This window comes from Calypte anna, chromosome 9 (genome assembly GCF_003957555.1).
Source record: "Calypte anna isolate BGI_N300 chromosome 9, bCalAnn1_v1.p, whole genome shotgun sequence".
Taxonomy (NCBI): domain Eukaryota; kingdom Metazoa; phylum Chordata; class Aves; order Apodiformes; family Trochilidae; genus Calypte; species Calypte anna.
Window position 1 is genome coordinate 21,949,784 of NC_044255.1, and position 23,063 is coordinate 21,972,846.

Below are 23,063 nucleotides of genomic sequence, written 5' to 3' on the forward strand. Positions count from 1 at the left end.
AGGTATTCATCCATGTCAAAAATGTGCCTTTAGGGATGAGGAGCAACTAAAAAAAAAAATAGGGAAATTTTGAGAAAAACCACACCAGTTGAAAAGCATCTGAAAGAGCTAAGTAGCTAGATCCTGCTGTAAAGAATCCTACTAGTGCTGATTCCTCTCCACTGTTGCATTACATGATTTTTAGGATTAGAAGACGACTTAAACCACACATAAACATGAAATTCATATCTGCAGAATAAATTTCAAAATACTTACTACAACAATGCAGTGTCTGCTAGACTAGATATCATCATATACATTCTTCCACCTGAGAAGGGGTAACAAGAGACCCAAGCCTCCAGAACAAACACAGAAACATACCACATGAGCACCTTCCTGCAGCTCAGCAGCCCTGAAGTGCATTAATCCCAGGTCAACTTTTGGAATCAACTTGAGCCAGCAGCACTGGAGCTAAGGCACCCAGGGGGGCAAAATCACACAGGGTATTGTGTGGTTTTAATGATAAATATGAAAACAAATAAGTGATAACTGCTTAAATAGCATAAATACTTTCACATATGTGTGAGCAAATCATTTGCTGAAAATGGTAGATGGGGAGACAAAGTCCAAGCAAAAAAGACTTCATGTTGTATTCCCTGTGTAATTCCCTGTGTAATTCTTTCAACAACCCATACCTTAAAGAAAAAGCCAACAACTATTTCTCCTCCCTATCCATCCTTCTTTGGCAATTATTCCTTGTCACACTCAGCCAAGCCACAAAAATACTGAAACATACAATGGATGTAAAATAGGGAAGTATTAAGCTGGTCTGAGACGTAACTGCTCAGAAAGAAAAAAAACAACCCATAAACCACAGAAAAAAACCACACCAGCATATGGAAAATATCCCAAAATTGATAGAGGGGGATAACATTTTATTTTAGGTTTTAGCATCCACTGCAGCTTTGTAGCTTTACTTTAAAACGTACTCATTTCACTGAAAGGATAAAATACCCTAGACATGCATGTGGTTCAACCTATGCCATGACACATTTTGGTAAACGCCTCTCATCTAAGCAGAATGGAATAATTTTCCACCAGACTAAAATACTGATCACATCAAAAAGGAGGGGACAAGATTGGGAGAATTAGAGCCAGCCAGTGATTAATAATACACAATGTATACACATTATGCAAGTTTCAAGAAGACCTTTAATACCAAGATGCATGGAGTATACATATATGAGAGACAAAACAAGGTGCTGCGGGGAGGATAAAATTCAGTACATACAACATATTATAACAATCCAACAAAGTGGCTTTTTTTTAATTTCCTTCTCTCTCTCCCCTCAGTGTTCTTGCTCACCTAAACGAAGGTGGCAATAATCTGCAACATACATGGATATGTGCACACAATCTGTCTGCTTCCACAGACATCAAAGTCTTCCTACTTTGCCATCTCACTGCTGCAAGAAGTTACTATCAATGTGTGGAAATTTTAATTATTTACCTATTAATCCACCTGCTCGCAGAGGAAACCATGTGCCTTGTTAACAACTGGCAAGGTTATTTTAAAAAAGGCAAGTTTTCATACTGATGCACCAGAACTGCAGATACAAATCTGAGCTCACACACCAACGATAAAGCTCATCTTAAATATAACTCAAAACTTTCAATCTTAAAAGCTTCGCAGTAGCGGAATTATCTCGACAAGCAATTTACAAGTCAACTTAAGGTTCTGACCAGCCACAAGACAAAATATTTCGTACATACACACAGTCTGCAGAGCACTGATGAAATCAACAGAACGAGCGTTCCATAGGCGAGAAAAGCCCTTTAAAAAAGGGCTCCAGGAGCACAGCTCCGGGTGGACAGCGGCCAGAAAAGCCACACAGCCCTGCAGGACATCCCCTCCTTCAGCAGGGACGGCTTCCCGAGAACTCCTGCTACTACACTTACCACACTTTAACTTGAAAACAAAGTGCGGGTGCCTGAAGCGCAGTCGCTGAGGGCTCCTGGGCGGCGGGAACGCTTTCCTCCCCCTCAGGTAAGGGAGGCAAAGTGTGAGCGCACACACCTGAAAGGATTTTCTCCTACTTCCCTTTCTCCCTTCATTTTTCCGACCGGGAAACACCTCCGCACCCCAAACCCTCCCCGACGCAGCGGGCGCAGCCGCGGGGCGCAGCCGCCCTCCCTCCCCTCAGGCGCCCGCAGCTTTTCCGCACCCATTCCCCCCGCTCCCTTCCCTCCTCTTCCCCTCAGGCGCTAACGGAACGCGGCGCGAGCCCGGCGGCCCCCTGCCTCCCCCTTTCTTCCCTCCCCGCTTTTACCTCAGGAACCCGGACACCGGGGGGCACCAAACGCAGCGGCGCGAAAGCTCCGCTCCCAAATAAACCGCAACCGCCGCCTCCCAGCGCGTACACCGCGAAAGAACGAAGGCGCTCACCAGCCCCGATGCTCGCACAGCCGCCACTCCCCCTCCTGCCGCTCCGCTGCTCCGCCGCGGCTCTGCCCCCTCCCCCGGCCGCGCCTCAGTAGTCTCAAGGTCCCGCCCCGCCCTGGCTCCGCCTCCCGCTGCGTCTCCACGCTCCGATTGGACGCCCTCGCCTCCTCCCCCTCCTCCTCGGCCTCACCCCGCCGTGTGGCATTATGGGGGTTGTAGTCTCCAAGCTGAGGACTCCGAAGCCCAGCGGCCCCCGCGGCTGCCGGTTAGTTCCGGACAACGCCTGGTGTGTGGTAACAGCGGCGGACGCTTCCTTCTCGCAGGCGCTTCCGGCGCGGCGGTGGCGGTGGCGAAACCCCCTGGAGAGCTGCGAGGGTCTCCGTGGGTCGAGGGGGAGGTGAGGGGCTGTGTGTGCCGTGCCTTGCCTTACCCTGCCGCCGTCCCCCCTTTTCCCCCCCGCTCCGCCCTTCGCGGCGTGTGCGCCCTTGGAAGGGTGGGGAGTGAGGGCCGCTAGTGTGTTTGCGCAGGGCCTGGCTCGCCCTTCAGGGCTGCGCCGCGTTAGGAGCGTAAAACTCTTTCCAGCATCGGGGCCTAGCTGAGGGGAGGACAGGGCGGGAGGGGGGGGAGAGGCGGCCCGGTAGTTCCCGCCGCAGGTGAGCGCGGCCTCGCCGTGTGGGGAGAAAGCAGAGGGTGCCCCCCCTCTCCTTCCCTTCCATCGCTGAGGAGAGGGCGGGTGACCCATTCCCTCCCGCCCCGAGGCAGAGCGGGGCGAGGGTTCGTCCTTCTCCTTGTCTTTCCCTCACCTCTCCGTCCCCTTGGCGCAAGGTTGGGGCCCTCCCCTCTTTGAGGAGGAGGAGGAGGAAGGGTGGGGGTAGTGCCCGAGCTGAAGCCCCTGGGCCCGCCCTGAGCTGCCCGGGGAGCCCCGGGGGAGCGGCCCGGGGGGCACGCCCGGTCCCGGAGGCGCAGGCCCGGATGTGTTATTATTATTTTTAGCTCGTCGGAGCTGAGAGCGCTGTCAGGTGGCTGCGGGGAGCGCCGGCGGCTCGGTCACTGCCTCCTCCTCAGGTGTAAAGGAGAGAAAACGGCGCCTCGGCTCCTGCCCGCAAACCGGGGCCCGTCCCGCTCCCCGCAAGGAGAGCAGATCCCTGGGTTGAGGCAGATCCCTGGGGACGCGTTGAGTGCTGGGGTGTCCCTTTAAAGTGTTCATTTAACTGGTGAGTGGGGTTGGTTTCTTTTCCTGTAGCTGGGAGATGGCTGAAACCTTGGGCCAGGTTTGTGCTGTGGCTGTTATCGGAGGAGCTGATTGCTCCCTGGAATTTGTTTACTTGTGGGAATGCGTTTGGATGTTTGTCTTGTCTCTTGGTGTTTGCTGCAGCTTTACTTTTAGATTCCCAGAGAGGGGAATGGGGGGGGGGAAGGAAGAGTAAGAGGATATGTTGTGATGATATATGCTAAGAACCATGACCTGTTTCAGTTACACTGTATAATACTGTTAATGTAGCTAAGTACTGAAATTGGGGCACAGTCCAGAAGGTGGTAGTTTCTCATGTGGCAGGCAGACAAAAAGCCTGGGTGTATCAGAAGAGACTAAATCACTTCCATTTTGAAACTTAGCATTGCAAAAGAACATGAACTAATTGTAAGCCTGACTTCAGAGTAGGCTTGAGTTATTTATTTTTTTTTTTTAAGGTTGATGTGATTCTAAAAATAGACATCTCGGGTTTATTGCAAGTTCGTGTGATTTCTGAGTTAGTCATACAGATTGCTCTAACAGTAATAAAATGCATAAGCAGTTATGCTTTGTTAGAGGGAACTCAGCTGTAAGTGGCTATTGTGTGTGTAGAGCTGTTTGAAAACTGTCTGTCTCTCTTCTAGTGAGGGGCATTTAGAGATCCTTTTATTTTCTGAGGACATTCCTCCAGTGAAACTGCTGCAAGAGCTAGAATAATATGGAATCAGTACAGCAGAGCACCTTTTTGAAATTTCTTGTTGTCTTTATTGATTTTAAAATACAGAGATGGTTATCATAGCTGTTGATCTGTATGCCTATTCTAATTAATTCAACTGTGCTGTCATGAAACTACCTCAGCTTTAAAAAGGAAAGTAGTTCTGTATCTGAGGCACAAAGCCTTTGAGCTTTGTACTGTGTAGTCTAAGTTATACAGTGGGAAATAATTACAATCTATAATTGAAATACAGTGTTGGCAGGTAGGTTATCATCTGGCAAAGAAAAGGAATGAGGGTTTTTTGCTTAAGTGACCATTAATAAGGGAAACTTGGTTACCAAGCTCTGTGTGGGGTATGCATATAGTTAAAAGAGCATACTCTGCAGTTTTTTTTTTCTTCTGTAGAATGTGCAGCTGTAATTAGTAAATTACTTAAACTCTCTCCTCCCATGCACACTGGGCTTACAAATAAGAGCCAAGATCTTTGCCTCTTAATTCAAAATAGAATTCATGCTGCTGTTTCCCTTCCCCCACTCTTTCTTCCTGAACTAAAATCTTTTTCTGGTAACCTAGGGGTCTCAGATCAGGCTGAAGGTAAAACCTTCTCTTGAATCCTAACAGAAAAAGTGGAGTAGAACTTCTTGGCAGTAAGGATAGCCTTTGCTAGCAGAAATAGAGCTGGAATTTTTGCTAGAAACCAACCACTGACATAATTACTTTACTGGTCACTACCTCAGGCTTTGTTTCTCCTCTTTAGTAGTTTTCTAACTGAGAGTATGTATGTGGAGGTGTCAAATTTTTCCAGATCTAAGGTAGCCTGCAATAGAGACAACACCAATGTATAGGTAGATCTCCTGGGTACATAACTGAGGAGTGAAATCCTGGCAACTGATTCCTCATGTTTCTGTTGTTTTAAAACTCTTTTAAGAGTTGTAATCCTGAGATTTTGCTCTCTTCTCTTGAACCACTCTTCAAAAGATACTGATACACAAAGACTTTTATTTCATGGTTACCTGGTTTGTTTTCTCACTGGCTAATGAGCAGATGTGCATTTTGGGAAGGTGACTGCACTCTGTGATTTTTAAATTCTTAAATAGCTCTGCAGTTCTGCTGCTTAGTTTTGGTTCATGACCAAAAGTCTGGGTAAATGACACAGATTAGAGAAGGCCGATTACTACCTTAGGTGCTAAGGTAGTTGGACATTTTGGGAAGTATGAGATTTTTTAAATTATTTTAATTTTTTTTTTGTTTTTTACCCTTTTTTAGTTTACAGGAAGTTTATCCTAGTGTAATTTTTTTTATGCTGAAGTTCAGTTGAATGATTTAAAATGTCACTGTATTGATATGAGGGAATAAGTCCATTAAAAAATCTCCTCTAAATTCTCATCTAAAATGTACCAGTCCTTTCAGTGTTTGTTGAACAGCTGGGATAATATTTCAGTGCTGGAAATGAAAGGTTAGAAAGTGAGATTTACACACTGTGGCAGAATATACTCCACATTTGTACAGCTCTTGGAACACAGTTTGTTGTGTTTGGTTGTTAAAGAATGAGCAGTAGGATTGTATTGTCTGGCATCTTTGCACAGCTTTCAAATTTAGAGTCTCTTTAAGTTCCCTGGATCATTCTGCACTTTCTCTCTAGTGGTTGGCTTCACCTGATGCTGGAGCATGAAGCATGACTTCTAATGACACCTGCACAGATTTGAATCAGAAAAAAGATGAGACTTACCTGCAGATTTGGCAGCCAGCCTATTCTAGACCAGCATCTTATGATTTTTGCCTTGTCTTCCTTCTCAGACCAAGTTTGCCAGCTCAGTAACACCTTTTTTGCAGTTTACAGCAATTTCTTGGGATTTCTTGAACCGCCCACCTTTGCTGTGCTGTTCTAATCTATAAAACCAGCACAAAACAGAATTGGCAGGAGCAGCAAGTGTAAACTCATCTCCAATAAAAATCTCTTTTGAGATTGTAGTGAAGTGCAGTTAAGTTTTTAGAAGACAGTGTTGCCATAAAGCTTGGCAGCTCTGCAGGTGGCTGCTTTTCATTGCATAGGAAAAGAAATACTGAAAGCTCCCAGTTGCTGCATGATAATTTGAGTTAAACTTCACCTTTAGTCAGGCCATTTTGAAGGCTGCTGGACTGTTATTTGGCTGAATTATTAGAACCAAAATAGAATTTTGGGGGGGGGGGATTTGGTCCATAATCAGGATTGAGACCTTCTTCCAACATCGTGGTATGTGGAGCTGTGTGTGCAGCTATGACAAACTATCTTCCTGTGGTGCAAATAAATGTGGAGGGGTTTGTGAAGGTTTTATCCCTGCTGTTTAACACTAGCAAAGGCTGCAGTACATCTCAGTTACACCTGGAAGATGTCAAGAAGTTGATTCCTAGCTGCAAAGACAATAGTCTGGCAGCATTAGCAATCAGCCTGGGTGCTGTAATGCTGCCATGCAAGTGTCTTCTGGAAAATGGGCAGGTAATCTGGGAAAATGGAACAACCAGTGTGATATATTCAATATATTTATTTTCATATGTTTACAACAAAAATATTTGCTGTCTTCGTGTATTTATGGTGTGCATTTATATTTAAATCAACCTCATGGGCTGCAGCATTTGTTTCTTTTATATTAATATAAATCCAAGGGTTTGTGTCTGATGAGGAAGTAATAGATGGTGTGGTTTTGTTTTTATATGGAGGGTTTAACTGCACTGTAGATTAGTAACAGTAACTTATGGCTCTCCAGGAGAAAATGAATTCTTCATGGTAGTCCAGAGTGTAGTAAGTTCTCATCATTATAACAATTCATCATTTCAGTTAGCATTTCCTTTCTTTGTGAATACTGCTAACCCATAAAAACCAAATAATTGTCTAATGGTTATTTTGTCCTTTTTTAACCCTTCTTCTTGTGATCAAAAAACTTTTGGGTAAACTGGAACTATGTTTAATGACCCCATTTAAGTGTTTTAAAACTTCCTGTTGAGGATACAGTGTTCTAGATAAAAACTTGAAGAAAATGAGTTTATGAATGTTGTCATTGGTGGTGCTTGGTGGTGTAGTATCTTGCAGGAGTATTTTTACTAAACTTTCAGAGACACAGGTGTAAACAGTAGAACAAGTAACTCTTTTCTCTACCCCTTACATCCCCAGAACCTTCAGTGCAGGGAATATGTCTGTATAATAAATGGAACAGCTTGGATTTGAAGTTGTGAGAGAAAACTTGTTCAGACGAGTTACCTCCCCCACCTGAGCAGACCTCCTGTGAATTTATGTAGCTCTGAAACAAGTTCTTTAAAGATATTCAAATTCTTGAGGAATGGTGAATATTCACTTGTATTCCTCTATGTTCCTCACAGCTGTAAAATATCTATGTGCAGGGGATTAAAATGTGAGGTTTTTGCAGTTCCATCCACCTGGACATACCTCATCTGTACAGACCCCTTTTTAATGTCTCAATAATCCCATTGTGTGGCTGTAGGAATCTGCCCATGGATGTCATGTTGAAAGTATTGAATAGGAAGAGAAACAAAGAGAAGATTCTGCAAGAAGTAATCCATATCAGAAGACTTTTGTATCAAGTCTTCTATATTTGTGTTCAGTTTTTTTCTGAAATCTTCTTTCAAGTGTTGGCTATTTCTTTGGTGTGATCAGTTCTCTGATCAGCCAGTTTTCTGACTTGTGAATATATTCACACTGCCTAATCACATACCCAGATGAGCCATGCATGATATTTGTAGTGATTTAAATCCTTAATGTAACCAATAATCTCACACCTACCCTAGGCAAAAGCATTATATCTGTTCTTTTGTTTAAACAACCTGAAGATTTTTAGCCAGTGAAGAGTGTAACAAGGAATATAGTTTGAAGAAATAGCTTTTTAACCTCTTTGTTAAATTTTTTAACCTCTAAAAGCTATTGGGAAATGATACTGATTATTAAATTAACATTTTCTGTTTCTTAAAAATTTAACTTATTTCACTTCTTATTAGAATATCAGTAAAATCAGTAATGAGCAATATGAATGCCTGGTATCTGAAGCTTGTTGAAGGAAAAAAAATTCCTCTAGTGTGATAAATACTCCAAGGAAATCTAAAAATCAGAACTGTTCATCTCTTGTTCATCTTTATTCCCGACTTGGACTTCAGGTCTTTAAACTCAGTTATGTTATATAAATATTTTTGAAGAGTCTCTTGAACAGAAAGATGTCAGGCTGTAGTAGAGATTCTTATGAACTGTAAAGCGACCTTTCCCCTTTGCACAGAACTTCAGGGTCTGAGCAATGATCATTCTGTTGGATATGATGAGCTGGGTTGGGTGGAGAACTAGGTTCAGTTACTGGAACAATTAATTTTCCATTGAGTTAATGTAAGTGGTGGCACACCCTGAGTGGAAACATGACTTAAGATTTGGCTGATACACAAACAAATGTATGAAAAAAATTCAGAAGGGTAGGAATGCAGGCACTGATCTCCAGCAGAATCACTCCAGTTTATGTAAAAATATGGAATATTTATAGGTAGTCATAACATTAATTGCCATAATGTATCTGTATCTGGTTTGGGTTTACAGAATCTAATGCTTTTCAAGCTTTTTATATATGAGAGTTGTCAGGAATCTTACCCTGCTCCAAGATTTTGTCCTAAATATCAAATAAGACCACTGCTTTCAGGAAAGCTGAATTCAATAAGAACTTGAAGTCAAACATAAGACCTGATTCTTTAAACTATCTGCTGACTTAATGGATTTCAGTCAGAGTTTTGAAGTTACATGAAGTGGTCACACCACAGTTACTCAATACATAAGTAATTCCTAATTTCTAGGTAGTAACAAACTGATGTTCTGTGCCTTTTAATTTTTTAGAACCTGTCTGTCATAAGCATTCCTAATTGTGGGGTTTTTTTGTTGTGTTTTTTTTTCCTCACACAACATAAAGACAAGATATTTTTCAAGTTCTCCAAGTATTTTTGCACGACGAGGAAAAAGAAGAAACATTTTGGTGAATGAGGAGTTTTCTGCTTCTATAGTGTTTTCCTTGAGAAGTGGGTCTTTGAATGAGGATGACAATGGAAGAGATGAAGAATGAAGCAGAGACCACTTCTATGGTTTCCATGCCTCTCTATGCTGTTATGTATCCTGTCTTTAATGAGGTGAGCCACATCTTGCTTTAGAATGCAGTAATCCCTTTTACACTGAGAAATACAATTACAGAAGCAGCTGCTCATCTTGCTCTGTGTCTAACACCATCTTTCTATGCATTGTTTTCCCTTTCTTTCCATGAAAACAATTTCAGGCTTGTCAAAGATTGCTAGTTGTCTTGGCACCAATCTATTTCTCTTACCTCTTACAGAGGTTTTTCACAAAAATGCTAGATCCTGCACTTTGTGGCAGGAAATATTATAGTTGAACATGTACCTGTGAACAGCTTGATAATTTTACTGCTAATGGCTATAATGTAATAGGATATTTATTTTTGTACAAGTATCAGAGGTGGTCAGGATGTTCTCAAAAGCTTCTGTCAGTCTTCTGCTGTGCACTGGATAAATGCAAAATACATCCAGTGATGTGTTTGAGTTTAATGTTTTATTTTGGAGGTGAAATCTTTCCTTTGGAATCTAACTTTGTGGTATCTCTCCCTCAAATGAGATCAGCAATTTGAATCCTTTGTCATTTCCTTTTTTCATTATGATATCTAAGGCAAGGCAGGAGGGCTCGAGTTGTTTTGTTCTGATAACACCAGACTTGCTAATCTCTCTAAATTTTTATTGCAGCTAGAAAGAGTAAATCTGTCTGCAGCTCAGACACTGAGAGCAGCATTTATTAAGGTGAGCAGTACCTTGTACAGGAAAAATGTTTTCCCCTTTCAACAATCAATGATGAAGCTAAAAGGTCAGCTGTCTTGTTTCCTTGTGTTTTCATGTTTGAAGGCTGCATCCTTTATCCAGTAGTCTTCAAAATAAAGTAGACAATTGCATGGACTGTAAGTTTGACATGTCTGCAAATGTTTAGAGTATAAATCTGAATGATTCAAAGATACTGAGCAATGCTGAATAAGCAGAATCTTGTCTTGTCCATGTAGCACAAAAGCTTAAATGAAGAATCAGTGAAGGTAATGAGGTCATAAACTTAATCCAGATGTGACAGGGCTATGTAGAACAGGTGCTCATGACAAAGAGGCACAGAACAGAATTTGTAAATGGTTTACAAAGTGAACAGTAATGGGATTTTTTAATGGATAAGTTGAAGGTCTGTATATTTATCTAGCAGTAAACAGAAAAAAGATTTTTTTAAACTTTTGTATTTTATTCCTAAGAATGAAAATACAAATATTGCTTTGTGCTGCTTTACTGACAATGGTGATCATTTGAATTTCTTTAAACAAATGTAGTTGTAGAGATGACATAACTGAACATATGAGCTATGCAACTAAGAAATTTTCATGTACCTTAAATCTGGGTGTACCTAGACAGTCTTAAATCTCAACTAGAGCTTGTACACACTAAATGGTTATTTTCTTTGAGAAACTTTCAGAGTCAAATTGAAATGAGTGGAAGGGCTTATTGGGAAAGCTGTTTATACAAAACCATGCATGTAATCTGAGAAAAAATTGTTGATAATAGTGAAAAACTGGTTTTCAGTGTAATCTGCTAGTCTAAAACTCTCAGACTTTTAAAGTATCCAGCACACTCCTGCAGTATATGAAGCAAGTTACATGCAAATCTGTCTCTGTGTTTGCAGTGCTCAGGTCTTGCATGTATAAGAATAAAAACTTTCTTTGCTTTACAGGCTGAAAAAGAAAATCCAGGTCTTACACAGGACATCATTATGAAAATTCTGGAGAAAAAAAGTGTGGATGTGAACTTCACAGAGTCTCTTCTGCGTATGGCAGCTGATGATGTAGAAGGTATTATCTTATCTCTTATGTTGAATAAGTGTTTTTAATGAAACTGTTAATTAGGAGCATGCATTCCTCTATGCCTATTTTTAGAATAGGTTGTTTCTTAATAGGTTGTTTTCAGGGTGATAAAAGAATATTTGTATTTTTCCAGAAACCTTTTGGAGAAGTTAAATCTCCCTGAAAACTTAACCAATAAGAGAAAGAAAATTAATGTTTACAGCTATGTGTGAGTGTGTAGTTCACACTTTGCAACCTGAAAAGCCAGGAAAAAAAAACCTGGAGTATAATATTAGTTTTCCTTTCCTCTGCTTCAAATTAAAACAGGGAGGGGAGCCTATAGTAGACTTTAAGTTATTATAACACTGTGTTTTATTAGTGTAATATCTTCAGTGTCTTGAAGATGGACTCTTTTCCAGCTTGCAAGAATAAAGGTTACTTTTGTGCTATGTTTCTATTAGTTCACTAATAGCAGAGCATGTTCACTTCAGTTTTCTGGTCATGGCTATTTTGATGCTGTTCACATTTAAATTCTGCTGTCTTTTGTGAAGCAGTGGTTTTAGCTGTCTCTAGAGACTTGGGGAAACAATAATGCTATTTTTCTGAATATCTTCTTCTTCTTAGAATATATGATTGAAAGGCCAGAACCAGAATTCCAAGATCTTAATGAGAAGGCACGAGCACTTAAACAGATTCTTAGTAAGATTCCTGATGAGATCAATGACAGAGTGAGGTTTCTTCAGACAATCAAGTAAGTGCTGTATCAACTATTTTTCTCCAGATTGAGGGCCCAAACTTCTTATTTGAATCTGAATGCTCAAATGCTGTAGAAGATGCTAGCAGCCTGTTCCCTGGGAAAGGAGCCTTATCCTTGCTGTTAAAAGAGTGGAGAGAGTTGAGGATTTTTAGGGAGAGCCCCATGTTACTTAACCCAACTTAACTTGGTGATTCCCACTTGGAATTTCTGTGTCACTGGTGCAGCTCCTTGTGTTTGGTCCTGCTCCATCCTGTGTGACACCTGAGTCTGTAGAGACTGCTAAGAAGTATTTGATTGCTAGAGGGGGATTAAATCCCAACATTTAAATAGGATTGCTTAAGGGGTATTACAACTATCTCTTTATTGCCAAACAGGGACATTGCAAGTGCAATAAAGGAGCTTCTTGACACAGTAAATAATGTCTTCAAGAAATACCAATATCAGAACCGGCGGGTATGTGCAAGAACCTTTTTATTTTAACCAACATTTTTAATAGTATAAGAAGAAATATGTTGATTTGATCAAAGGATAACCCAAGCAGGTAAATGACATAGTACTTGGACAAGAGGACTGCTGTATGGTAGGTCTTGGTGGGTCTTTTTCCTCATGGGAAGAGGATGACATTTTTGTATGTCTTCAAAAACCCCCAGCAAAATTTCTATACCTACAATAATGTTGGCCAGTTTTCTTTATCAGATTAACCTAAAGATTCTCACAGTACCCAACAGCATGTGAATTAAGCCTCTGCTCCTGGTGTTTTTGTTTCTTAGGCACTTGAGCACCAAAAGAAAGAGTTTGTAAAATACTCCAAAAGTTTCAGTGATACTCTGAAAACCTATTTTAAAGATGGAAAGTAAGTATGGTTTTGTACTAATGTTTTACATTATGAAAGGCCTTGTTGACTCACTGGGGAAAATAGAACAAGCTTTGGGGTATAAGCTACCTTCTTCAGGATATCAATTTTTTCCTCACTTTTGTCTTCAGACCATCATAGCTACTTTAAAATACTCATATTCCTTTTAAAATGTCTTTGAGGAAGGGGAAGTCTGTTAATTTCACCACCATATAATGCCCATGTCCAGTATGAGCTTTGAATTTGTTAAGTTTCATTTCCTTCTGTGGCTTTTTCAGTCTATGTAAAAGGACAAAAAAAAAAAATCTGGAATGTGTTATTGAAAAAAGTGATCTATTTGAAATATCACTTGCAAACTAAACATTTGTGCAGTGTTTTCTTTTGATTTACACTTCTGTTGATCTTTTTTATACCTTCTTACAGTGCTTTGCAGTATTTGGAATTACTCAGCTGATCTTTGTGTATTTCAACCTTTTAGCCTTCAAAACAAGGCTTTGTTTAGGTCTTCACCTTGTGTTTTGAACTCACTGTTCTTATAAATTTCACTGCAGTGACTGTTCTGGATGATGCATGTATCCCCCCCAGATTTTTGAACCAAAGTGTTTTATGTGCTACTGGTCCTGGTGAGCTTGGTAATGACTAAGAGCACCCAGGGGATAGTGCATTACTAAAGGGCAAAGTCCTGAGGCCAGCTGTGAATACCACCTTGTTCCTGTCAAAGCATTTTTTCCCCTCCTCTTAGAATCATAGAATCATAGAATGGGCTGGGTTGGAAGGGACCTCAGAGATCATCGAGTTCAAACCTTGATCCACTACTGCTGCAGTTCCCAGCCCATGGCACTCAGTGCCACATCCAGTCTCTTTTTAAATATCTCCAGACATGGAGAATCCACTACTTCCCTGGGCAGCCCATTCCAATGCCTGATCACCCTCTCCATAAAGAAATTCTTTCTCATCTCCAACCTAAACCTCCCCTGGCACAACTTGAGCCCCTTTGTGCCCTCTTGTCTTGCTGAGAGTTGCCTGGGAAAAGAGCCCAACCCCCCCCTGGCTCCAACCTCCTTTCAGGGAGTTGGAGAGAGTGATGAGGTCTCCCCTGAGCCTCCTCTTCTCCAGGCTGAACAGCCCCAGCTCTCTCAGCCTCTCCTCATAGGGTCTGTGCTCGAGTCCCTTCACCAGCCTGGTTTCCCTACTGAAACTTGGACTAAATTTGGTTTAAATTTTATTTAAAAGTGAGCTACAAGTTTATTTAAAAGTGAGCTACAGCAGCACTAAACAGAAGTTATGCTTAACAGGTATCATGACTGATCTGAAAAATTCAGTGACCCCCCCACACTTCTTTCTTAAAAAAAGGTGATTAAAATAACATGCTGCAAATAAGTACATGCAGAATGTTTCTTGAGAAAATAATTACAAATTCTGGAATGACTTGGGGATTAACTATTCAGCTCTGAAAACAACAGACATTTAATGATCATCTGCTCCACTCTTCTTCTTAGTTAGCCAAAAGCCCAGAAGAAAATGATTGATGTGCCAATGGTGGTTGAGAGGCAAAGTCTTTAAATTCCTGCCAATAAACAAAATCTCCCTGAGATCAGCTATGTAAATAACTCTCTTTGCCAGCAATAAGCTTCAGGTAGATCACAGCATGGTAAAACATCAATATGCTTCCAATTTGCAGAGCTTAGGTGCCAATATGTTTAGTCACCCAAGCTCGAGGGTGTATTTATTGAAGGACATGTTTCTAAAAATGCCTGAATCCATCTTTTCCTCTTTCCACAGGGCAATAAATGTGTTTGTAAGTGCCAACCGACTAATTCATCAAACCAACTTGATACTCCAGACCTTCAAAACTGTGGCCTGAAAACTGTATATGTTGAGAGTTGTACTTTTCAATGGTGGATAGGGTACCTTTATATGTAAATTTTAAAGTTTTGACTGTATAAATTATCAGCCCCTCCTGAAGGGGGGGGGGGGGCCCTAATGCAGGATTTTGAATGGGATTATTGCCATCTTACACCATATTTTTGTAAAACATTGTAGCTTAATCATAATCTCACGATGAAGATTTTTGCATCACTTTTTTGCTATTACCATTCTTTTCAGAATTATAAGCCAAAAGAATTTACGCCTTAATGTGTCATTATGTAACATTCCTTATAAGAATTGTAAATACTTGGTGTTCTGTTTCTGACATTTTAACTTGAAAGCGGAAAACTGCAAGATTATGTATTTAACAATATTGGTGGCAAATATTCAATAAATAGTTTACATCTGTTAGACTGTCTTTTTTTTGTATCTGAACAAAAACAAAATCTGCATAACTCATCTTCCCAGAGCTGCAGAATGTTCATGAAACTGAAAAATTTAAAATTATTTGGGTGCTTAAAGGTACAAACAGTTCAAATCAGTATAAAATGAGGGGTTTTCCTTAAAACAGGTTTTGGGCTGTGAGCTAACTGAAGACCAGAATACTAGAATAATTCTATTAAAATGTCATTGACAGTATAATAAAGAACCTCAGAAGTGAGATGTGCTTTTGTTTTTGATGGAAACTAAATCCCACTTCTTTCTTAATCTTCTGTTGCTGGTGAGTTAACAGTATTTTACTCCTAGACTATCCCTTGTTTTGAGCAGAGGATTACTTTAAATATATGCAGCTTACTATGCAGCAAAAGGTCATTTTAAAATATTAAAATAGCAGGGTTTTATGTTGGTTGCCTTTTGGGAGGGAGAAGCTGCTGGAACTCTTCTTCTAGTGATGTCTGTACTATGCATGCCAATAAGGCAACTTTTTTTTCAGGGACTGAAATCATGCAAGACCTTAATAGAAAAAAAATTGTCTGTGAAGATGGTTAAGAACTGCTAAAACCAGGTTTGAGTTGTGTCATTGTGATTTCATGGTAATGCTTCACCAATTCTAATGGATATCTTGCATTGCCTCTTTGAAGTGCACCTTAAGTTTATTCTGAAAGAGAATGGGTCTGGAATAAACTTCTGAAAGTCTTCAGAATATTTCTGTGGCTGTAATTGTAAGTCTTGGGAAGAATGTGAAGCAGTTTATGGAGCTGCACAAGCTGTTGCAGGAGGTTCATTTCAGACTGAAAGACCACAATTACTACAGAATTATTCCTTGTTTTAGGTATAAATGATGAGGAAAAGATACAGCCAGACTTTTCTTGATCACTGGCCTGGTGCTGTGTTGCTCACTTGGGGCAAGTGCCTTACTCAGAATACATCAGCTGGGTCTTTGAATTTTGTTATCTGCTTAAATGACCTGAAATGGGGAAAAAAACCAATCTGCAGCTCTCCAGCAGCACTGGATTTTTGTGTAACTGCATGGAAATGTTGGAAACAGCACTTGACTGTAGTGAAATATAACAATGTAAAGGTGAGCACTGTGTTAAGAAAGAATTCTTGGGGATGTATGCTGTGAATTTCTTGGTGACAAAGCTATAAACAGGACATGATCCTTAGAGCTTGCTGTTCTGGTTGTTTTCTATTTTGACAGTGGTGTTTTGTGGGTGTCAGAAATTGAGCACAGTAACATGACAAAGGGGGGTGGACAGAGTTTATAGCTAAAACTTTGTTATTTATTAAAGTTTGGCATTCTACACTCATCTCTTAGAAGATGGTGGGAAAGGAGCAATGTTAGTTGCTGCTAAGGAGAGAGTCTGCTAAATTATAGTATCTAATTTGCATTTTTGAAGTAAAAAGGTTGAGTAGTCTTGCTTGGCAGATGATTTAATCTTAAATTGTGGCACCAAAAAGCTTAACAAAAACTAGGAAGTCAGGTAGAAGAAGGGGAAAAGCTTCTGGCAGTTCAGTTATCCTAAAAAGTAGCTAGAAGACATAAAAGCTTGGGTTATACTTTGTGAATTGGTCTCAATTCTGATAAAAATCTGAGCTTTTTCTATTTTACTGTCTTGAGAGGGACAGTAGCTAGTGTTGGCAATCATTTGTTGAATAGTATCATGTTTATTTCCACAGGTGTAGTAAAAAATATTGGGTCCCAAACAAGATGCTGTTATATCCTGCAAATGGATTCCCTGAAGTTAAAGAGGCTTTCAAGAAATGAAACTGTTCTCTTCATCAGTTCTTCCTAAAACCTTTATTGGGTGGAAGGTACCAAGCATAGGGCTAAGGTCTGCTCAATGTTTTTGTTTATTTGTAGCCTTATTTTGATTTCTTTTTTGTTGCTGATGTCTTCAGGTCTTCTGTTGTGTGAAGTGAATCCATATCTATTGGTCTGACAAACTTCATTTTCCACTGAGTATGTGCTGGGGCAAATGTCTGTCAGATTTTATTGTGCTTTTGGACTTTATTCAAGTTACCTGAGTAGCTAAAGAGAAGATTCTCAAAGATTTCCAACACAGCAGCTAGTGCTATTAGTAATATTCTATCAGTAAATTTCTGCTGTGACTGTGGGTTATAAGGGATAATGTTAACATACAGAAAACCAATCTAATAAACAAAATAAAACTTTGTATATTTGTTAATGAAGCAAAGAAATGTCTTAATTATGTGTTTTGGTATTTCTCAGCCTATAAAGAAATTAAGAAAAGCTTAATATACTTACTTCTGCTTAGAAGCTTCTTGTTTTAACATTCAGAAAAAGTTTTGTTCAAAAATAAGATGTGCCAAGTGCCCAGCTCAATGTAATCTTTACCTTGAGTTGACATGAAGCATTAAATATGAAATTTCTTGGTGTCAGAACTTCTATTTCTGCAGACAGTAAGATGACTTAGTATCACTCTTGATTAAGTATTACATTTTTGTATAATTTTAGATTACCACTGAAGGTTTCCTTCTTTGTGTTCTTTTTGGAGCTTTCTCTGTGTGTCAGGGGAAGAATCAAGGGATTCTGCAAGGGTTCTCTGATCTCTTTTGCATGGAGAATCCATGTGCTGCTTGGAATTGGATAGGGAATGAAGAGAAGCTCATCTAGATACAAAATCCAAGTTTTAGAGGATTTTGTTAGGAAGGGGAGATAAAACAAATGGATCGTAGTGCATGAGGTAATAAAAACCAGATTTGGCAGAGCAGTGATTAATTCTCACCTTCAGAGTAGACTCTGGCAGCTCTGCTTGAGAACTTGCCATGCTCCTTTTCCCCCAGGAATAAGCAGTGCCCTCTCAAGGAGGCATTGCAGGGAATTTCTGCTTGTGAGCTGTGGGAGCTCCTCAAGCTTTGGGTAATGATGATGTGCATTTGTTCACTTTGTCATTTTTCACTCTGCTCTTCTGGTTTTCTTCCCACTCTTCTGGCCAGATGTTGCTCTCAAGAGAGTAGCAGGCAGTGTGCTTCAGAAGCAGAACTGCTTCCTAGCTGAAATCTTGGCCCTAAAAAACAGGGCTCAAAAGATGTCCTCTGGGTCATCAATTCTGCCATCCTGTTGCAGAAGTGAAAAAGAACCATATAATTTTAGTCATAAATCTGTCAAGTTCTATTTTAAAGCCGGGCTCTTTGTCCTCATTCCTCTTGGAAAATGTCACTGTAAAACAGTCTGAATAAAAAAGAAAAACCACTCAAGTCTTGAAGTTTAACATGCTGTATAAATGAGATTTCTGATGAAGAACTCACTAACCTTGTCCATAACTAATTGTTTTTTTTCACTCTTCATCACTTGGGATGAGCTGTGTACCATCTTGGGCCCCATTGTGTCAAGATATTTAACCCCAAGATTTTGGTCTTCTTTCAAAACAACAGAACTGTTGGGCAGTGCTGAATTTGCTCCTTTAGGCTGACATGGAGATTTTCTCCTTGCTTGAATTTTGACTTGAAACTTGAATTTTACAGGAAAATTAATTGGCAATGGTGTCTCCAAGGCAGAGATGGTGGGTTTGGTTCATCTGGAGATTTCTGTGGAGGTGATGTCTCTCCTCAGCTTCTTTGTCTCACAGCTTGGTTATCATTTTCTGGACATAATGCTTGAGTTTTGAGACTATGAATTTTTTTTTCTGTCTACTACACGTAGGCCCAAGTAGTAATTGTCTTGCTGGATGGCAGAAGCACCTTCCTCACAACTTCTTGTTTTGTGCCTCCATCCAAGCACAGGCTGCTGTAACAGCTCAGGAAGCAGAACATGGATGCTGCACATCATGCCAAGGACCCTAACAGGATGGCATAAAAAAGCCCTTTCTGAGACATTTACACCAGGACTGATTCCTAGGTGATCACATGTGAGTCTCTATTTTACCATCTATTATGTGTTGACTTCAAGTATTCTTGAAGAGCAGAGCAAGCACATCATTTTATTTATTTTTTTTTTAATGTCCATCATAAGGCTGAGGATATGACTTGGCAGCATTTGAGGTGCAAGAATTAATTTGTGCCTGCATTGCACTTGTCATAGAAAGCTTCGACTGTGGTATCAGTACCTGAGTATAAAACTATAGAATAAAGTGTTTTTTCCCCTTTTCTGCCACATTGCAGTGCTGCTTATCAGAGGTCAGTGTTAAGGTGAGTGAGACTGTGGCTGCGTTTGCAAGGAGAACTTGCAATTGAGGATTCATTCCAGACAATGTGCATTCTTGGGTTTAAAGTTTGCCTTTGCTCTTCCTTTGGACTCTTTCTTGCTATTAAAGATTCATAGACACTTTGTTTTTCAAGCAATAACTAGAGATGCCCATGGAGGGAAGTTAAATTGGTTTTGTAGGGACTGTCAGGGACTCAGACTCACGAGCAGCAAGGGAAGCAATGAGCCTGAGTGTTGTGAATATTAAACTCTGCTTACTCTGGATATAAATGTTTAACTTATTAACCATATTCTAGAAGGAAATGTGTTTTCCAGTGTTTTTCTAGTACTGGTGACAAGGGTTAAGTTTTTCCATCACTGATTCCTAGTGCACATTCAGCTGTGCTGTGGGAATGTTTGTACATTTGCATTCAGTGTCACATTCAAAGGGCTCATTGTACCTGAGAATGATTTTAGAGAATATTTTTTAGTATTTCAGCAAGCTAAAAAGTTTAAAACACTTCATCTAAATCAGACATGTCTGTGACATTTTATTATTTCATAATTGTAACTACTGGAATTTTCACTGTAGGTAATTGCTTTATTCCCCAATGCTGTGTTAGTCCCCAGGGATAAGTGGTGGCTGAAATAGAAACCTGAGTGCCTGAAGTTTTGAAATAAAAAGAATCAGGTATATGCTACAAGTATAACTCAAACTCCTTTTTTTGCTGCTGGGTATCTGATCTCTGATAGAACCACAGTGAAAAACGTTGTGGAGGAATTTGGTAGCCATCAGAGTTATAAAACCCTTAAGAAAATGCAGGACCCTTTCATGGTAAGTGAATTTTCTAATTAAAATGTTAATTGGAAGGATTTTGCCTTGCTTATCAAGGAAAATGTGGTTACTATTTTTTCCTGCTGTTTGCACAGCCATGTGGTACTAATAATTTTTATGTGCTTTCCTACATCTGCCTAATGAGTAGCAAACAGAATTTGCTTGAGTGGTTTGGGATGGGAGATCAGAAATTCCTACCAAGGACAGAGTGGAGTAAGGAAAATAAATATTGCTCATGAGCCATGAGAAGCAAAACTTCATCCTGGCTGTGAACTTCTCTGAATGTAGCAACACAGTTGCTGTGTTTTAAGTGAAATTCCCACACAAGTGACACTACAGCTGTAGACAAATTGTGGTCCATTTACTCAGCATGAGCATCCACATAGCAGAGCTGCTGGTTGGGGTTTTGTCACACTCAAATTTTATGCAGGTTTCTCTGGAGCCTCATAAAGAGCCTTGGTTGCTGCAGCTAAGGGGAAATTCTGTGTGTTTCTATTTGATGAAAGCTACACAGTTTAAGGAGCAAAGGAAAATATAATTTGAGCTGAGTTAGTTGTGGTTTTTTTAGTTGTGGTTTTTTTTTTTTAACTTTGTTCAAGTTGAGATTTTTCTATCAGAAATACTGAAGTGACAACTGAGATAATGTTTCAAAAAGATAAAAAGTGTGCATTACCAGGACAAAAGTATGGTTTGTTTTCTTCTTCCAGCATAAGAGGAGACTTCTATGTCACAGAATACAAGCAATAGGAACTGCTGATGATGCCAAAGTAAGTGAAGTTCAACCTATTGACCTCTTTGTATCTGAAGCTTTTTCTCATGACCATGCAATTCTTTATTTCTCTGCCAATAGACAGGAGCAACTTGCATGAGAAAAATACAGCTGAGGTGCAAAAACCCCACCTTGCTGTCATCATGTCTCCTAGACACAAATTAAACAGCGAGGCTGACGCAGTGGAATAATTAGTGATCAACCCTGCCACTTGGCCAATTCTCATTTACTGAGGTGTCAAGTCTGATGTGTAACCTCTTTCCAGTGCTTCATCTGCAAGGACATAGAGCCTGGTGGGACATTCTCCCTGTTTCTTGTGCTGTTTTTACTGGGAGAGGGAACCAAGAGCCCCCCAGTCTGAGCCAGTCTGGCTTTGTTTGCCTCGTTCTTGAAATGAGCACCTCCCCTGTTCCCCTCCACATTAAATGTGGCAGCTCTAAAACTGAACAATCAGGTGCAAATCTTCCTGTTTGTTTAAAGATTTTTGTACCAAGTCATTCTTTATTTCTACAAGTCAAAAATTAATCTCCTGCCATAGCTGTTGGGTTTAGAGCAAAGCACCCTGTTCTTGGGTCTGGGGTTGTGGGCAGGGGGACTCCACTTGGGTCCCTTCTCTGCTCATTCTGTGCAAGGCAAAAATCTTAGCTCAGGGGCTTAACTTTCAGCACAGACTTTTTATTTGTTTCCAGAATCTTTTGCTGCTGTAGCCTTTGAGGCTGCTGAAAATGGATGGAGTTCATTTGTGCCAGGTACACCTACATTGCCATTTCCTTTCAAAGTAGCAGATGTTGGGCTTCTGGTTATTATTTTTGTGTGTGTGTGTTCAGCTCAAACCACAAGCTGCAATTTCAGTTCTTCTCCAAGCTATTAGTCACTGTCCTTTGAGGCTAACTTCAGGAACAAGTGGGAAAGTTCATCATCAAAAAGGCCTAAAGTAAAAGGATTTTACGAGGGGAATGGTCCAGCTGCAAACTACTGTCACTTCTCTTCATGTCTCCAGAGCTGTTTTCTCTCAATCAAGTACCTGAAGCTAAATTCTGGGAGTTGGCAATTTTGTGTGTTTTCTGACTTCTTAAAAGCTATTTCACAACTTGTACCTTCTGCTGCTTTTGTGCCTTGCAGGCAAAACTTGTTGCCACTTCTGTATTTTTGGAAAGCTGTTTGGAGGAGAATGATGTAGAAATTAATGAAAAACTTGTTTACATTTGTTTTCTTAACCTCTGCAAGATTATCCAAAGTGTTAGTCTTATGGTTTGCTTTTGGTTTTGTTGGGTTTTTTTTTCTTTTAGAGGGGTGGGAAAGGGAGGAGGCTCAGGGGTTGAGATTTTAAGTTATTTATACCCTTAAATAATGTTTAAAGCTGTTTCCATCTAGATTCATCAATGTGTGGCTACTCACTGCAGCAGAAGCTGGGTAAGATTTTTTTTTGTTTAAAATACTTTATACAATTCCTGGTTGTTGGGATGACATTGCTCCTTTTTTAATTACCTTTTACTGTACTGGTGGTAACTCTCAGAAATCCAGCATGCAATCTACATCTTGCTCAGGCTTTGAGCAACCTGATCTAGTTGAGGGTGCCCCTGCTTACTGCAGGGACTAAATGACCTTTGGAAGTCCTTTCCAACCCAAATTAATCTATGATTCTATGATCTTTCAGGGATGATCTGCCTAAAATTCTTGATCTTTCAGTCTCTGCAGTAATAGACTGCTTTTCTTCTGATACATCTCAGTGAGAGAGCAAAGTTGGACAAAAGAATTCATACTATTGGGGATGGAACTTGAAACCTAGAAGACTGGGTTTGAAATTCCATTCTTAACTATTCAAGTGAGTGATGAAATTTTCCTTACAAAAAATGTGACACTGAAATATTATTCCTCTGTCATTATTAAAGGATTTCTAGACAGGGCAGAGTTGTAAGCCTGTTTCTGTTGGAAATGGCATAGGGAAAATAGGGATAGGGATTTCCCTGGCATAGGGAAATCTGCACTGGCTTTAGCAAGACTGTGACCCCTGCTACTTCTCTTTCACAGGTTCCCAGCAGTTGCTGCCCACCTGAAACACAGTGCTGTAAATAAAGCTGTATTTTTGTTCTGCAAGCACTGTATATCTGAAATATATCAACTTCTCACAATG

The 23,063-nt window shown here is 40.2% G+C and overlaps 2 protein-coding genes across 6 annotated transcripts in view; one reads left to right on the forward strand and one right to left on the reverse strand.

Moving 5' to 3' along the window:
• Positions 1–2,543, reverse strand: part of LOC103531449 (neuroserpin) — a 46,238-nt gene extending 43,695 nt beyond the window's left edge. Inside the window, exon 1 of one of the 4 annotated variants that reach the window (XM_030456119.1) lies at positions 2,310–2,483. The gene's annotated coding sequence lies outside the window, so the exon portion shown is untranslated. Of the gene's footprint in view, positions 1–1,938; positions 2,203–2,309 lie in introns of those variants that run through there. The other 3 variants (XM_030456120.1, XM_030456123.1, XM_030456121.1) reach the window with 3 other exon arrangements.
• A 135-nt stretch (positions 2,544–2,678) lies between these two features.
• PDCD10 (programmed cell death 10) lies at positions 2,679–15,148 on the forward strand. 2 transcript variants are annotated; one of them, XM_030456436.1, is made up of 9 exons: positions 2,679–2,819; positions 3,416–3,636; positions 9,300–9,513; positions 10,135–10,188; positions 11,150–11,267; positions 11,883–12,009; positions 12,390–12,468; positions 12,786–12,868; positions 14,651–15,148. In XM_030456436.1, exons 3-9 carry the CDS (start codon positions 9,418–9,420, stop codon positions 14,730–14,732), a joined length of 639 nt encoding a protein of 212 aa, XP_030312296.1. In that variant the 5' UTR covers positions 2,679–2,819; positions 3,416–3,636; positions 9,300–9,417; the 3' UTR covers positions 14,733–15,148. The 2 variants fall into 2 exon arrangements, with proteins under 2 accessions (XP_030312296.1, XP_030312295.1); XM_030456435.1 differs by lacking the exon at positions 3,416–3,636.
• The last annotated feature ends 7,915 nt before the right edge of the window (positions 15,149–23,063 follow it).